Source organism: Phasianus colchicus, chromosome 1 (genome assembly GCF_987193195.1).
Source record: "Phasianus colchicus chromosome 1, bPhaCol1.hap1.1, whole genome shotgun sequence".
NCBI classification, from domain to species: Eukaryota; Metazoa; Chordata; class Aves; order Galliformes; family Phasianidae; genus Phasianus; species Phasianus colchicus.
This window is the reverse complement of record NC_143436.1, coordinates 31743361-31760340: the sequence shown is the minus strand read 5'-3', so window position 1 is coordinate 31760340 and position 16980 is coordinate 31743361. Positions and strand designations below refer to the sequence as shown.

The 16980-nt window shown below is 39.5% G+C and overlaps 1 protein-coding gene across 2 annotated transcripts; it reads left to right on the top strand.

Moving 5' to 3' along the window:
• Positions 1-419: 419 nt before the first annotated feature.
• Positions 420-15485, top strand: SLC38A2 (solute carrier family 38 member 2). Of its 2 annotated transcripts, XM_031589549.2 has the most exons (16): positions 424-765; positions 1290-1453; positions 1590-1671; positions 1779-1894; positions 4576-4649; positions 4768-4860; positions 5056-5137; positions 8180-8262; positions 9175-9233; positions 9352-9501; positions 10264-10343; positions 10438-10538; positions 10905-11029; positions 11349-11493; positions 11608-11705; positions 12158-15485. In XM_031589549.2, exons 2-16 carry the CDS (start codon positions 1335-1337, stop codon positions 12254-12256), a joined length of 1506 nt encoding a protein of 501 aa, XP_031445409.1. In that variant the 5' UTR covers positions 424-765; positions 1290-1334; the 3' UTR covers positions 12257-15485. The 2 variants fall into 2 exon arrangements, with proteins under 2 accessions (XP_031445408.2, XP_031445409.1); XM_031589548.2 differs by having other exon boundaries at positions 420-765; positions 11349-11705.
• The last annotated feature ends 1495 nt before the right edge of the window (positions 15486-16980 follow it).

Sequence of the window (16980 nt, the reverse complement as noted above, 5' to 3'; positions counted from 1 at the left end):
GTGATGCCGGAGCGGAGCGCCACGTGCCCGCCGTCCCCGAAGCAGCTGCCCCGAGGGGGAGAAGGCACGTTTTCCCTCTCACCCAGCGCCCCATCGCCAGCAGGAGGCCGCTATTCCCTCTCGTCTCCCTGAGGAGACTCCCGGTGCCAGCCTCGGGTCCGGCCTCACGCACGTGCACGCAGCCCCCGTTCACAACACCGCGTGGGTGACCGCGGAGGGCACAGAGGTGCGAAGGGTGGGCGGGCTCCGTCGCGTATCTCTCCCCCCGCCCCTCCACTCCGGCTAAGCGCGGGGCGGGGGACGCGGCCCCCTCCTCTCTCGGGGCTCCGGGAGCCGCGCCCCGCCCGCAGCCCGTGCGGCGGAAGGGGGTCAGTCGGGCAGAGCGGGGGGCGGCGGCGGCGGCGGCAGGAGGGCGGGCGGGTGCGTGCGCGCCGCGCCCCTCGCGATGACGCGCTGCATTCCTGCCTGAAGAGCGGCGGCGCCCCGAGGGGCCGTCAGACCGGGAGCGACGCCGCAGCCGGCACCGCGCGCCTCTCCGCTACGAGAACGCTGCCCTTGTGTTCCCTCCGCGCCGACGGCTTTTCCCAGTGACTGTGTACCCCGCCTTTATTTATTTCGGCTTCTCTTCGCCTCTCGTTCCGCTGACGCTCTGTAGCTGAGGATTTATTATTATTTTTCTAATCCTTGCGAGAAGCGCAGCACAGAGCGGAGCGCTCCGTCTCGCCGGGACTCCGGGACAGACCCGCCGCACAGCCCTAGGAGGAGGTGAGGGACTGCGGGGCGCGGAGCCGTGCTGTGCGCGGAGCCCCGCGCGGGGATGCCCCGGCGGGGCGCGTGGGGACGGTGCCGCATCCCAGGAAGGATAGCAGTGGGAACGAAGGAGCGGCCGTGCGCTGCTCTGCGGCGCGGTCCCGTGCCCGCTCTGCGTTTTTCTATAGAAAATGCGGCGTCGGGGGGTGGGAGGGTGCGGGAGGTAAACACGGGGCTGCGGCCGCCGCGACATCGAGCCGCGGTGTTGCATCAGTCCCCGCGCAGCTGCCGTGGGGAGAACCTCCTCCGGGGGCTGTCTCCTCGGCGGCGGGGCGCAGCCCGTCCCCGCGGCTCGGTGCGGCTCGGACCGGCGGCTCCCCGGCCCCGCGGCCGCCACCTTTGTGTGCCCGCGCCCCGCGCGCCCCCCGCCCGCTCCTGGTACTTTTCCACTCGGCGGCGGGCGGGCGGGCGGGCGCGCGCCGGCCACGTGACGGCCGCCTTGCCCGCTGCGGCACTGACGTCGCCTCCCACCTCCGCAGGCGCGGCCGCCCCGCCGCCAAGGACAAAAGAGCGGCCCCTGCGCCATGAGCAGCGCCGAGATGGGCAAGTTCAACATCTCTCCCGACGAGGATAGCAGTAGCTACAGCTCCAACAGCAACGACTTCAGCTACCCCTACCCCACCAAGCCGGCCGCCATGAAGAGGTGAGGGGCGCGGGCGGCTTTCCCCTGGGGTCCTCGGCCCGGTGTTGTCATCTTCCTCCGGAGCGGAGATGCGAAGGGGGAGGTGGCAGCGAGGGTCTGTCTGAAGCGGACTCTGACGATGCGATGTCTTTTACAGCCACTATGCAGATATGGATCCGGAAAATCAGAATTTCTTACTTGACTCCAACGTTGGAAAGAAGAAATATGAAACGCAGTATGTAAGTACCCAGTCCAGGATAATGGCTTTAGTGGTGAACAGATGTTTGTTTGAATTCCGAGATAGTGGTAACTTTCCATTAATCGTTACCTATCTCCCTTTCCTCAGCATCCGGGTACCACTTCCTTTGGGATGTCAGTATTTAATCTGAGCAATGCTATTGTGGGCAGTGGCATCCTGGGACTTTCCTATGCCATGGCTAACACTGGAATTGCTCTTTTTGTGTAAGTATCCTTCGGTTCCTAAAAAAATAAATATATATATCTTCCTGCTATGTAACTAATAAAGGACAGATATTTTAGGTAAAACCTGCAGCTTTGCAAAATACCCTGTCATTGCTGCAGGTACAGAATTGTATTGTACTATTTATAGGTTGCTTTCAATGAAAGGATTGTTATAAATTCAGAAGGGCTTGTAAAAATGTATGAATTGCAAGTTCTTCAATCATGAAAACAGTTCACAGTGAGGTTCCCTATGTTTTCTGTAGCTTCTTTGTGAGTGACAGGCCTCCCTTGAGAAGTCTGTCATTCAAATGGAAACTAACACAGAAATTGCTCTTGTAGTGGTTATCCAAAAAGCACAGAACCTGTAGTGAGTTAGAAGAAAAGCATAAGATAAAGAGGATTGTTCTCTCTGACTCTTGCATGTCTGGCCCAGGACTAATGCTGCTTTTCCTCCACTGACATCGTTACACCTGTAAGGCTGTAGTGTACTTGCATCAGCAAAGAAGTCCTTTTTACTGCTGTACTCTTACTCAATTCAGGGAACTGACTGAATCTACACCTATAAAATCGCTGTCTCTGCAAGGGAGGGATGTAGAATAACCAGAATATCTTTATTACTCTGTGTATTGACAGAAGCTTTCAGGTATAGGACAAGGCTGAAGTGACATCTTTGGAGATTGTGTGAGGAAACACAGTTCTGTACACCTCTTTTGAATGCCTTAAGAAAGGAGATTTTCCATATATTGGAGCAGTTTGGCTCACAAAATGCATAAATTAAGTGACAAAGTGCAGCTGAGTGCAAATGGGGATTCTGAGACTTAGATGATACTAAACTGAGTAAACAATTTTGTGTTGAAAATAGAGAGATATTTCACCTATTGACACATCAGCTTCATGGTCTTAATTTTTAGAGTATGCATAAGATAAACAGCATTATGCCCATGAGAAAATTTCTCTGAGGAGAAATGAAAAAAGAAATGAAGGGAGAAATAAATTTAAGGTTAGGTATCTGTGTAGATGTGTACCTGATAGGGAGTCCTTTTTTTTTTTTTTTCCTGGAATTTGAAAAAGTGCTGAAAGCTGTGAATACAACAATTGGTTGATGAGATAATTTACTTATCTTTCATTTCCAGGTAGTGCATTCAAATCTTTTTACACTAATATTGATTCAAAAATAAACTAACCTGTTAAACTTGGCATAACTGGTATAGTTCAGATGCAGGAAAGCAGAACTTTACCAGTGATGTTGAGGGCATTGCAGACATCTTTTACTAACTAGGTTACAGCTTCACATCCAGATGCAGTTGATTATGACAGTAAATTCTTAGAAGACTGTGTGGAATCACTGGTGTCAGCACTGTGCTAAGGAAATGAATGATACAGTCCTGAAGCCAGGAGCAGAGTTAGCTTCTAAACGAGTTTGCTGACTGATGTTGTCAACACTCCTCTAAACAGCTATTCAAGGTTGACACTAAAGGATCCAGAACCTGCATTAAGTGTAATTAAATGTAACCTTAACACATCTCACTGTGCTGTTTCTAGTTGATGCCTAATTAAATCTGTACTTCTCAGAAACAGGTTTTTTTTTTTTTTGTATGTGTGCACTGGGGTAGAATTGGCACACTGACATAAGTCTCCCGTGTTCCTTGGGCAAATTCATCTTTCAGATATTCTTGTTTCCAGTTCTTTCTAGTGTTTACTAATTTCGTTAACGCTAAAAATGCTGCAGAAGGAGACAGGCAGATGACACTGAGAACTCTAAATGAAGCTTTGTGTTTTTTAGCAGATGTGCTGTGTCTTAAGGATACTGGAAAGCAGTATGCTTGTGTCCGTGTAAGAAGGGCCAAGACATTTTTGAATATATTGTAGTTTTCCACAGTCGTCTTTAGCTGTGAAGAAGTCCCCCCTAGCGTGCCACTCCAGGAAGTGCACTTGCTGTGGTTCAATTCAGAGACCTGAATTTTAGATGTATCAAAACTGTGTTTCTGGAAATCATATGTGCTGCCTGTGAAAGCCGCAGAGAAGAGAAACAAGCCACTAGCACTTCGTGTAAGCGATTCATATGAAATCTAACTTTTGAGTAAATATTTTTTTATATTTTGCAATAGACCTGCGTTTCCTTTTGAAGACCAGGTGCACAGCTCTGAACATACCTTAATTTTCGGTCCTTAAAAGCTTTAGCAGTTTCATTTTTTTATTGAAAAAGAAAAAAGTTTAAGCTGAAAAGCTGATTTGTTGATGACTAAGAGATAATCTTCACTTTGGCTATGGTTGTAGCTGATGGTACATTCAAGACTGTTGAGCAGGGGAAGGAGGGCAGGAGAAATACAGTTTCTTACAGTGATACAAAAACCATCCCTGTTGATGTAAATAATGTAACAAAATATCAAGTGTTTCCAACTGTAATGTCCTAATGCTTGCTTGTGCTTCTGCCACTTTATTAAACAATGCTTGTTTTCAGTATTTTCCACTAGAATTTCTCTAAAGTGGGTTCCTCTAAAACGCATTTTAGTATAAATTCTTTTCAAAGTAGACATTAGCTGAAAGCATTTTGAAAACTCAGCCTCAGAGTTATAGTTTATTTTCAGATAGTGATTTAGAATAATGTTATTGTTTGGTTTGCTTTTATTTAATAAGGTTACAGAAAATCATTTGTCTCATTTATGTTTTTCCCCCTCCAGGATACTCCTGCTAGTTGTTTCAATACTTTCTTTGTATTCAGTACATCTTCTTTTGAAGACTGCCAACGAAGGAGGTATGGCTAAGTACTATTTTGTAAGCATGGTATTTGTTTTGTACTTTTTTTTTCTTTTTTTTTTTTTTTTTCAAAATAACACTGTTCCAATTATCTGTTTTGATGGGTTTTCTTTTAGGATCATTATTATATGAACAGTTGGGAATGAAGGCATTTGGTATGCCTGGAAAACTTGCTGCTTCTGGATCAATTACAATGCAGAACATTGGAGGTGAGGACAAGATCTTAAAATGACTTTGTTGTCAGTAATAATTATTCCCTACTTATTGTGGAGACTTTTTTTTTCACACAACATGTATTCATTAACTGCTTGTGTTCAAGTGAGGTTATGAAACATGTTATGTGATTCTTGCATCTTGTGACATATTCTGTATTTGTAATGATCTATGATGTTATTCACCTACAGCTATGTCAAGCTACCTCTTCATAGTGAAATATGAGTTACCATTGGTCATCAAGACATTTATGAACATCGAAGAGAACACAGGGTAGGTGTTAGAACTCCTCATCAGAGAAACTTTTAGGAGAAACAAATACGGAGACTGCATATATTTTTATTTGGAGACCACGTTCGATACACCATAGGGTAGCTTCTTATCAGACAGAGATACAGTAAGTTTCTCCTTCCCTTAAGCATTCCACTTCATTTAGATCCAGCCTGTCCTGGGAAAAGAGTAGAGAAATACAGGTGTTGTATCATATTACAAACAATTGTTCTCTAAAGAAAATCAGGTAAGTGTTAACATATGTACATATAACATATGTATGTAAATACACTCTTGATAAGGAAAGGTAAATGTGGTTATGTGTTGGGGTTTTTTTGTTTGTTTGTTTTCCAGTTACACTCCAAGTAGTTTGGATTGATTGTTTTGGTTTTCTCATGTTAATGCTGTGGTTGAATATAAGAGTAAGGTGATGTAATGAATTGCAGGAGCCGTTCTCAAAAAAGGCATGGGGTTTAAATGCTGAACTAAAGGAGTTTCTGTGCCCAAATAAAAATCATCAACTTAATGCCGTTTAGTTCTGGAGACACCTTAACTCCATTGTGGCTTTTCTGCTTGGCTTTTAAAGGGGATGGGGTGCCTTGGGTAGAGTTCATTTTACCTACATCTACCAGTCTGAAAGTTAGATTTTGAGCTTATCGTTCTCTGGTCTGCATATACATAATCTGTGAAGAGAGACAATCCTCTGAAGTGGTCAGTTCAGCGTACCTGATTTAGACTCTTGTTTTGGGCATCTCCAATGAGTGATATATCACTGTATTGAAAGGATATGTAAAAACAACTATCTAAAAGAAGATACCTGACTTCAGATGGATAGAGTTAAGTGCTATAAATCTCACTCTTCAGAGTTGTACTTCTGTGCCTTGTCCTGAAGTGTCCCAGTCTTGAGAGGGCTGAGCAGCTCAAGACTCCAACTTACACCTAAGCCTGAGTTCAGAAGGTAGGCATTTTTCTGCCTGTGTTCCCCAAGGGGTTCAAGCCATTTGGTGTTCATACAGCTTGCTGATAGATATTGTCATGAGGCTAATAGTAATTTTTTTAATTATTATTATTTAATGTACTCAGATGAAGAATGCCACCTACCTCATTTAATTGTTAGAGTAGTTCTTACGAGTTCTTTCCTGGGGCAGTTCATTTCCCTCATTTGGCTGAATTCTTCAAGCCTTATTTTCCAAGACCCTGGAACTGGTGATATTTACAAGGGGGCTTGGAGACAAATATTTTTAATTTTCCTATCTTCAGAAGGGCATTCAAAATCAATTGGAGTTCGGGGGGAAGGGCCAGGGCTGTGAATTGCACTGGATGCAGCTACTGCTGTGCGGACGAGTCAGCGGTGTCTGACAGACAAAATTCAGAAATTGAGATTTATATCCTCAGTGTTCTCTTTTTGGCTGTTCACTGATTTAAAGAAAGTCTTTTCTCAGTGCTCTAACAATTGTGGACCCCGTTTAACTGACTCTCTCCATGCATTGCTTAGGGGAGTCTGGGTGGCTACCATTGGCATGGATTCCACTCTGGCAGCCTGGTGCATAAAATGTAAGCACTTACCTGTTTAAATGTCCCAAAATAATGCTTACTGTAGAAAAAAATGTTCTGAAATTCTGAGACAATATTACAACTATTAGCTCAATTTTTACAATTTATTTTGCATTGTTTTTTTTTTTTAATATTCAGCTGCATTTTGAAGCTGAGCAATCCTGTTCTTCAGAACAGAAAAACTCTTATGTCCTTGATCTGAAAGTCCCTGTTACCTTTTTGTTGTACACGCACAGTGAAAGTGCCCATTCTTTCGACTGCCAAATGCCAGAAGTCTGCTCTGATTTATTTTTAATTCACCACGAGATGATTGCATTAAATAAATAAATAAAGAGCACACCACATTCATGTCCTACAGACGTGAACTTCCTAAAATAGATGTCTACGTTTAGTTATCCCAGATAAAACTGGGTAAAAAGAACCAAATTGTTTCTGCGCTTGCTACATAAACCCTGAACAAGTCTGTTAAAGGTATTCCATATTTCAACTAGCATGTAGGCTTAGTTCAGAAATTATGTTCAAATGCACAAATTTCCAATTGAATAATACAGTTTTCATTGTTTATCTGAATAGCATACAATTCATTTTGAAATATATCCTGTATGTATTAGCTAACAGTATTTCAAGTATTAACATTTGGGAATAAGTGCTTAATGTTACTTGAATTACTTGAAAAATATAAGATATTCCTGTACAGTCACATGAAGAAAGCAGTTACTCTGCTATGCTAAAACTGTTCAAGATCAATTGTCCCATTAGCTTCGTGAAATTATATTCCATTTACACAGTTTTGTTTTCCCATCTTTCCAAGGAAGATGGTCACCTTCCAACTCTCTAAAATGTTGCATCATAAAATAGCTGCTGCCTTGTACAGAATAAATGGAAAAATGAAAAAGGATCTGAAGGGAAAAAATCTACCGAGTTTCTTACCAGTGTTCCCTACTAGAAGGGACTAATTATGCCTCCAGTAGAATCCCACTGTTCTTCCAGTGTTTTCCAGCCAGTGGGCTTGAGCTACTGCCTTAATTCCAGCCCTCATCTGTTTTTCTTTAACTCCCGCAGGGCACCCAGCAGAACTTTATTGTCATTAAAGTGGATAATCACCCTGCTGGGGCCCTGTTATATTGTAATACATCTGGAGAGTCAGGAATCAACATTTAAGCAAATTACTATTTTTCATGGTTTATCCCAGCTGATTTTTTTTTTTTCCCCCAATCATTTATTTTTCTGTCTTCTGACTTCCAGATGCATATTAATTTTAGAAAAAGGACACTAAAGGAAAGGCACAATATAGGTTTGGGGTGAGACAGGAAGGTCTGTAGGGCTTTAGGTCCATACAGTAAGTCGAGTGCTAATTCTTTCTGATACCAGACACTGTGTTTTTATAAATAGCCTTATGTAGTAGGAAAAAATAAGATTAAAGACTAAACTGCAAATCTTTTGACTTTTTAAGTATTTTGATTACTTACATACGCTGTCTTTTTCCTACAGACAATGGTATCTTAATGGCGACTATTTAGTGCTGATGGTGTCTGTCATCCTCATTCTTCCCCTGTCTTTACTGAAAAATTTAGGTAAGCAGTAAATAAAGTAGAATCAGATTAAAAATGCACTGAAAATAGTGTGAGGAAATGGGTTGATAGGATGTTTGAGTTTTGGAGTCCTCTGTAAACTGACAGCTGTCCTCAAACTGGGGGGAGGAGAGGGGGGGGGGAGAGGGGGTAGCTCTTAAAGGCTAGGGATGTGGTTGTGTGGTTGTGGTTGTGTGTATAAATAGGAAAGCTTTAGAACAAGAATTAGAAGAATTGTGTTGCAATTGCAAGGTTTGACCTGTTCTGTTCAGCTGTGCAGTACAGTGCTACTGACTGTCCTGTAGCAGTCTCCAAAGAAAACAGTGCTAGTCCTGGGCATTTCAACTGGGCATTTCCAGTATAAATAAAGTCACCTTTTTCATTTCAGTTGCGAAGCAGCAGTAAAATATTTATATAAGATGCCTTACATGAAATGTCTGTAATCCAGTAATGTATCTGAGTAACTTAGATAACATGCTTTCTGTTTAAAGAATTCTGTGGTGAAACCTTGATAACTGGAAGTCTTAATGTGAATTAGTTTCTGAAGTCATTACTTCCTACAAATTAAATGATTCAATAAAAACAAAAGGCTGGCTTGTCATGGAGTGTATTCTTTAGAATGATTCTTATAGTCAGTATATAATTAAAAAAAAAAATAGGGTTTTTAAAATTATGAAGTTTATTAGTACAGACTCAGTGCTGCATTTTTCTTGCATGGTTTTTGAGAACTTTCAGATCTGGGTTGAGATTAGAAAGTTAATCGGTGGTTAACTTCTTTTATTCAGTGTAAAAAAAAAAAAAAAAAAAAAAAAAGCAATCCAAAGAGATCGCAGTCAGAAAATATTCTGTCTTAATGATGTTATGACGTGAATACTGAATCTTAGATTTTGTTTTTTAATCTTTTTTTGAATATAGGATATTTGGGTTATACCAGTGGCTTTTCCTTACTTTGCATGGTCTTCTTTCTGATTGTTGTAAGTATAATTTTGTAGACTTCCATCTACATTTTTGAAGTGAAATCAAACAGAGTTTCTGAGAGGTTTCACATACTGCGTTAATGAAAGTAACATGAATGCATTCATTTATTCCCAGGTAATTTGGAAGATGTTTCAGATTCCTTGTCCTATGGACAGTGACATCATAAACGCAACGTTAATAAATGCAACATTGGCACCTTTCACAGATGAAAATATAACAATTGATGATGCGTGCAAGCCAAAATATTTCATCTTCAATTCACAGGTAACTGACAGAATCAGATTCTGTGTTTAAAAATAGCCAAAAGAGACCATATAAGTAAGTTCTAGATCAGGTCCTTTTTTCTTATTTTCTGCAAACTTGATATGTGCAAAGAATTTGTCTTCTGATAGAGTTGGACACAGTTTACCTGCTGTAGACTAGATGTTCCCATGCATAGAAATGCATAGAAATTAAAGGAGCTCAAGGTGTCTAACTGAGGAGAATGTCATATGCTCAGGTCTCATTCTTGGTTAGAGCATTTCTCAAGCTTCCTCAGGTTCCATTGTTAGTTTAGTCAAGCATTTTAAAAAAGCAGAATGTAAAGAAGATTAATTGAGTAGTTGAAACTTGTTGCTGGGAGATGTATGCTATGATTTGAAATAGACTTTAAGGTCTCAGTCACAGTCTTGGCTCTCGAATTAGCTTGATTACAGTGGTGAAACTTCAGACCTGGGGAGGAAACGCGCACAGTAACCAAGTTCAGGCCATCATGGCTCAACCCCATTTTCTGACTGAAAATATGTTCAGTTCAGCATGGACTTCAGTGAGGCTTGAGAGTATTTGGTACCTCAATCTGAATTCTGAAAAGCAGAAACAAAAACCAGTTTCACTTTTGCCAAAGTGCCAGTTCCAAAGGATTGCTAGTCTTCATGAAAAACTGAAAGAAATCTCTAATTCCAAACTGGAAACATACCGATCAGTTTTTTAAAACTTGATTTCTAATGTCTGTTGAGATGCTTAAAAAAGAACATTTATGTTTTTCAGACTGTCTACGCTGTTCCAATCCTAACATTTTCTTTTGTCTGTCATCCTGCAATTCTTCCTATTTATGAAGAACTGAAAAGGTAAATACTGATAAGTTCCCCTAATTTCACTGCACAAAGAAAATAGTATAAAACAGTGTTTTCTCATTGCTAACAATATTTAATTTTCTTGCAGCCGAAGCCGTAAAAGAATGATGAATGTGTCCTATGTATCTTTTTTTGCCATGTTCCTGATGTATTTATTGGCTGCTCTCTTCGGTTACTTAACATTTTACGGTGAGTATTACCATCCCTGCTTTCTTTTAAATGAATTAAGTTTTGTGAAACCACAGTAGTTCTTTTAAGTTAGAGCAAACAAATGCTTGCAGTGTTTGTTTAGAAACTAAAGTTTTGTGTTGTTCGCTTTTTTTATATTCTTAAAAGTGCATATCCAAAAATAGATCAGTAGTGGAAGGAAGCCTAAGGTACTGGATGAAAACAGATTCATTGCTTCCAAGTTATCTTTGAGTAAAATAGAGATGTGCTTTCAGGAACTGTGGAGCTTTTGATGTGTACTGCTCAAACTGTAACAGCATTTTTAGCCAAGAGTTATGTTGGGAAGCGTGCCAACTACATCTAACTAAAATATTATTTTCTTTATAGGAAGAGTTGAGTCAGAACTACTTCATACCTACTCTGCTTTTCTGGGTGCTGACATTCTTCTTCTCATTGTGCGTCTTGCTGTACTTATGGCTGTAACTCTTACTGTACCTGTGGTTATTTTCCCAGTAAGTAATTTTTTTAAATCTTAGTACAATTTTTTTTTTTTTTATCTCGTCTCCTGCTGTAGTCATTTGCTGATGTGGCAACTTCCATTTTTTGATGTATAGAGTTTTTTTCTCTTAACTGAAAAAAAAAACCCATACATTTATTTTCATAAGTTTGATGAAATATCTCTATACATTAATGAAAATAAGTAGGCAGCATTTACAAAGCAGTGAACATGAAGTCATCCAATTATATTGCTTTCCTGATTCTGAAAGAACTCAAACTGTTAGATTATCACCTTACAGAAATCAGCATGGTTTTTTTTCTTCTCTTTGAAAGATCCGCAGTTCCGTTACCCAACTTCTGTGGGCAGGGAAAGAGTTCAGTTGGTGGCGTCACTGTTCTATTACAGTTGTTCTTCTGGCATTTACCAACGTGCTCGTTATCTTTGTCCCTACTATCCGAGACATCTTTGGATTCATTGGTAAGCATTTTCACATCACTTCAGGTAGTCCGTTAAATCTTGGAAAATGCAGTTATGGTCTAATTGAATTATGCTTACCTGTTCACAAAATTTTTGTCTGTGCTTTGTTAACAGGTGCATCTGCAGCAGCTATGCTGATCTTTATTCTTCCTTCTGCCTTCTATATCAAACTAGTCAAGAAGGAGCCAATGAAGTCAGTGCAAAAGATTGGGGTACGTATAGACAAACATATGAAGATTACACTTGCTTACTAATGTGGAGCAAAAAAATTAGTTTCCTTTTTCATAAAGTAAGGGTTTTGAAATCCTAATCAATGAAGTGTCATCTAATGTTATTGTAATTAACGTGTGGAACTTATGCAAGTACTCAGAACTGAGGACACTGCCATCATGAGGCTCTGTTCACTTTAGTGGCTTTTCTTTCTCCCAGTCGAGGACAGGTCTGCTGTTCGGGGGGGGAGAAGTTTATGTTATTTGAAAAAGGATTTCAGTATTTCAGTTACAAGAAAAATGTTCAACTTCTTATTGCTTTCTGTGATATTTCGTCTTTTTTTTACTAGTTGCTCCTTCCTTTATGACCAATGGCATTTGGGCCATATTATATGCATGACTTCATAGATCCAGTAGCAGAAACTGATCCGCTTCTTTATATTCTCTCTTTTCAGGCTGCATTATTCTTTCTAAGTGGTATACTTGTGATGACTGGGTGTATGACACTGATTATTCTAGACTGGATCCATACTGATGCTTCTGATGGGCATTAACTGTCCTGGTGTAATACTCCACTTCAAATGCCAGTGTTCACTCAGATACCTACTGAGAATGAAAATGAGCTATTCAGCTTCCTTCCTTTAAAATGCAGATTCTTTGTTGATGGTTCTTCTGATTGTAGAATACCTGAACTCTGGCTTTAAGGAACTATTCTGCATGATGGAAATGGATATTAACATCACACCACGTGAGTGTCTGGCTGAAGGAAGTGACAACTTTATTCCATTCCAGAGAATGGATAGAACTCTGTGTAGACTTTTATCAAGCCATGTTTGGCTTTCATCATTGTTACTTGGATATTTTGTTATTTTACTTGAATGTGCCTAATGGAACCATTTGATGTGAGAAATGACTCTTAATTTACAGCAAAGTGTTTAAATAACCAATGAGAGAGAGAGAAAAACACTATTATTTTTTGTACCAAAAATTCTTATGGACCTCAAAAGCACTATTTTGACTTTGAGAAACTTTTTTTTCTAAAAAGAAACTTGCGCATAAAAATAAGTAATCAGTGTCCTAAATTAAATCTAGTTTGCCTCTCTTTAGAGGCATAACTAGAAGAAATTTTATGTTAAAAATACTTCTGATGACCAAAACAGAAGATGAACCAATTCAAGTAAAATTTTCAAATTGAAAATGTTTCCCATAAAAATTAATTTTTACTATACTGAAATTTTAACTACAGTTTACCTTTGTTTCAAAAAAAAAAAAAAAAAGTGTGGAAACCTGAATTGTCAAGCTTTAAAAAGTATCAACCCCTTAGAATGAGTACACTTGAGAAATGTAATTAATGTGGAATTCAAAGAGATGGTATTGACATTTCCATTCTTGAAGTACTTAATAGTGCAATTGGGTATAACAGGGTTTGGGGTTTTTTGCTTTTTTTGGTTTTTTTTTTTTCTGTTGTAGATAAAAACTTAATGGCAATGGAGCATATCATTATGCCATTAATATAAGACTCCTTCATGGAGTTCTGTTTATTAATAAGGTCCACTGTCAGTTGTAGAAATGTTTGTTGTTTGTTTTTTTTCCTGTCCTGTCTCAAAACACTCAGTAGGGAAAGAAAAAGGTCCTAATGTAGTTTACTAGTTGCATAATATTCAAAAGCTGTACAGTATTTCTCAAAGTACTCGTCCATTATTGGATTTTTAATTACTTGACTATTCTGTTTCTGAGTCAAATCCACAAAATAACTGCGCCAGTGTTTCATGCTTGGTACAAACTCTCTTCACACACACAACTGGGATTCCTCTTCCAATTTATAGTGTATCGTAGTATTAAAGATAACCTCATAGACTGAATAGTCATCTCATACTTGTTTGCTTCAGATATAGGTAAGTTTTTTTATGAACCCTAGCTAGCTGATGAAACAGATGCTGTATGGTTGTGATAGCTGTTTTTGTTTCTAGTGCATGTTTACTCTTTCATTCTTATCCCAGGGTGAAGAGAAATAACACTTATGTAACAGCGTACTTGGCTTACAAGAGGTTCTCAAACACAATATTAGGTACAAAAGCCTAGATAGAGATTATTAATGAAATAATCATGGCAATGTGGTCAGTTGTCTTCATCTAACATAATGTTTTAAAAGTCTGATTTACCATGTTCCACTCAGCATTTCTCAGAGGGAACAAGTAGGGCCCTGTAATCCATTGATTAAACGGTGCCTAAGACTTTTTTTGCTCGGTCAGGAACAAATCTAAATTACAGTCATTGTTTGGCAAATAACATCAAGCTCTGCCCAGCCATTGAAAATCCATGAAAAAAAAAATTGCAGGTATTTTGTACTGATACTTTTGCATGGCTGTAAGTGCTGGTTGCTACGTCTGTAATGTAAACTGTAATGAGAAGTTAGATTTCTTTTGTGGTGTTTGTATCATTCATTTGGTGGTACTCAACTGGCAATGAACCATCCTGAAGTCAGCACTGATTAAAGCTCCTTAGGTACTTCTCTGCCTCAGGTACTTTACATCCATGGTAACTGTCCCATGATACCTGATATATAGCAGTTCTGAGCGCATGCCTCTACTTCGGCAGCTTTTCTTCCTCTGCAAACACAGAACAACTGAAGAGGATTAAAATGTCTACCTTTGAGCAATTTGTAGCACATAAGGGATGAAGCACTTCCCTTGCCAGCTTTTTAAAAAAATAATAATCTTCTTTCTCTCAGAACAATAGGAGAGAGAAAAAATTAGAGGTTACTACACAGTCCCTCTCTGTGCCTGGAGAGGAGAAAGATTTTTGTGATGGCACCTCATAATGCTGTTATCATATATGTCATCTATTTCTTGTAATGTAGCAATTTCTGGATTTTGTGTTAAGCGTTGTATTACTTGATGGCTGGCTCTCCACCTGCAACAGTTGAGTTCCACTTGGCTGGGTTGGTTTGAAATGTATGTTTTTGGTTGGTTGTTTTGTTGTTTTTTGTTTTTTTTTTTTAGTTATGTTTATTTTTGGAAACCTGTCTGTCTAAAGTTGCCTACATAACAAATGACCTGAAAGAGCAGCTTCAGTATTAAACCACTGTTCTGTCACCTCAGTTAGACATTACTGTCTTCCATGATATTTCAGTCATAAGTGTAATATGTTATTTATAAAACATTAATCCATTAAGCCTAAACCTATTTTTCAATATTTATGATATTATATGTACATAAAATTGTATGTGTGTATATACTGTAAGTATAATGTATATAGTGTAGGTTTGGGATTTGGGATTTATGTATATATTTCTCTCTCATTACTGAAAATTACATCATTTCAATGAGTTGTTCATGTTGTACATCTGTATAACAGCTGTCAAAGGAAAGGTCCTTTTACAACAAAATGTCATGCTTACCAAAACAGAAGTAATGTGTTACACCAAAGGGTGTAAGAAAATGCTAAGATTGTATTTATTACAAATGTATATGTTGCAATAAACACAAATGTCACTTGGGTCCATAAAAAGCATAGTTCAGGTTTGTGTATGTTTTGCTTCTGAAATTTACCATGGATGTTTATGATTTCCTGAATACAGCAACTTAACAACTCTTAGGCTCTAACAGATATGTTAGGCCATCAGATTCAGGCATCCTACAGTACATCCCTGTACATATGTAAGTAGCCACTGTATTGTTAGAGGCCAGCAGAGGAGCTTCAGCTGTTGGCAGAGTGCAACACAGTTTCAATGAAACATTGTATGTTTGTTTTAACTGAACTTAAATAAACAGATAATGCTAAGCAACCTTGTCGTGGTTTTGGGGATAGACATTTGAAGGATTTTCTATAAAGCAGACATTGCATCTTAAATTTCATGCATGATCTATGAGCACTTTCTATGCAGGGGGAGGGGGGAAGGGTTTGGAATTGCATACACTGATGTCTACAATTTGTGAAACTCCTGAAGTATCCAGAACAAGTCTGAACATCAAAGAAAAGGGGATTAAATTCAGCCAGAAGCTCCACATTACTTTTTGCATGATGGGCAATAATAGCCACAGACATTCTATTGGGAGTCATTTAAGTGTAATAAATGAATGGCTGCTATTTTCCTGCAGTTAAATCTCCTGGATAGTTACTATGATTCTCAAATTTTCCAAAACTGGGGCTTCTGTTTATGTTGAATTACATCTAATGGCCAAAATAGAAGTATGATGCATCAGTTCTTTGTTACCTGGAAATTTTTATCAATTCATGTGAATCTCCCTATTTCCTGACTAGAATTAGGCTTGAAAAAAGGATGCTGAAGGTGTAATGTAGTGTACTGTGTGTACAACAAAACGCTATATGAAAGGACTATTAAAGATGTATAGTTAAGCACCCTGGAATTAGGAAATTTCTCAATTAAGGTGGTTTTAGCTACATGGTCACGTAGGGTTTTTTGCTGGAACCCCCATCAAGTAGCTACCTGTTATTTTTTATCATGTGCATTCATAGCATTTATGTGTTTCTCAATGACCAAAGCCCATTCTGATGAGTGATGAACATCCTCATTTCTTTCCAGTTCTTATTTTAGAGTCAGCTTTGTAAAAATGTAAATAGTTATTTGTTTTCTCAGTGTTTCAGGCCTGTGAGCTTTTAGGCTACACTTGTGAAGACAACACTGTGAAGCAGCCACGCACCTGAGCCCACAGTTCAATGTCCTGAATGCATAACCCTAAAAGATGTAAGATAAGGGTATACAGTGATCATCATTCTCAAAACAAGAACCCTAAGCATCAAGCAAGTCACTTGCAAACAGCAGTCATGTCTTGAAATGTCCGTTCTCATACTGGAAATGCCAGGACAAATAGCTGAAGTTAGGTCAAGTTTAAAATAACAGAAATATGGTCCTGGAAGAGAAATGTGAGCTGATCACTGTACTAGGTGCCATCAGTAATTATGCTTGAATATGTTATTTGAATAATAAGTGGGATTTCTATTTTAGTTATTACTTACATGTATTAAAAAAGTAAGATTTTCCACTTGCAAAACATAAACTAATAGGTATTGTGTGTTGGGTGGGCACTAACAAAAACATGAAAATTCACTGTGGGTCATGGGATGGAAGCACAGTGTAGGTAGCAACCTTCCTGTGGTCCTAATGTTTTTTATATGCCCTCTGCAAACACCTCAGACTGCAGCAGAACAGTGGAGCAGAGACAAGCGAGGTGCTGTGGGTATCCCCAAATGCTCAGGCGTCAGAGGGCTGGGCTGATTGCAGTCAGACAGGATTCTGCTTCATGTTAAGGTAAAC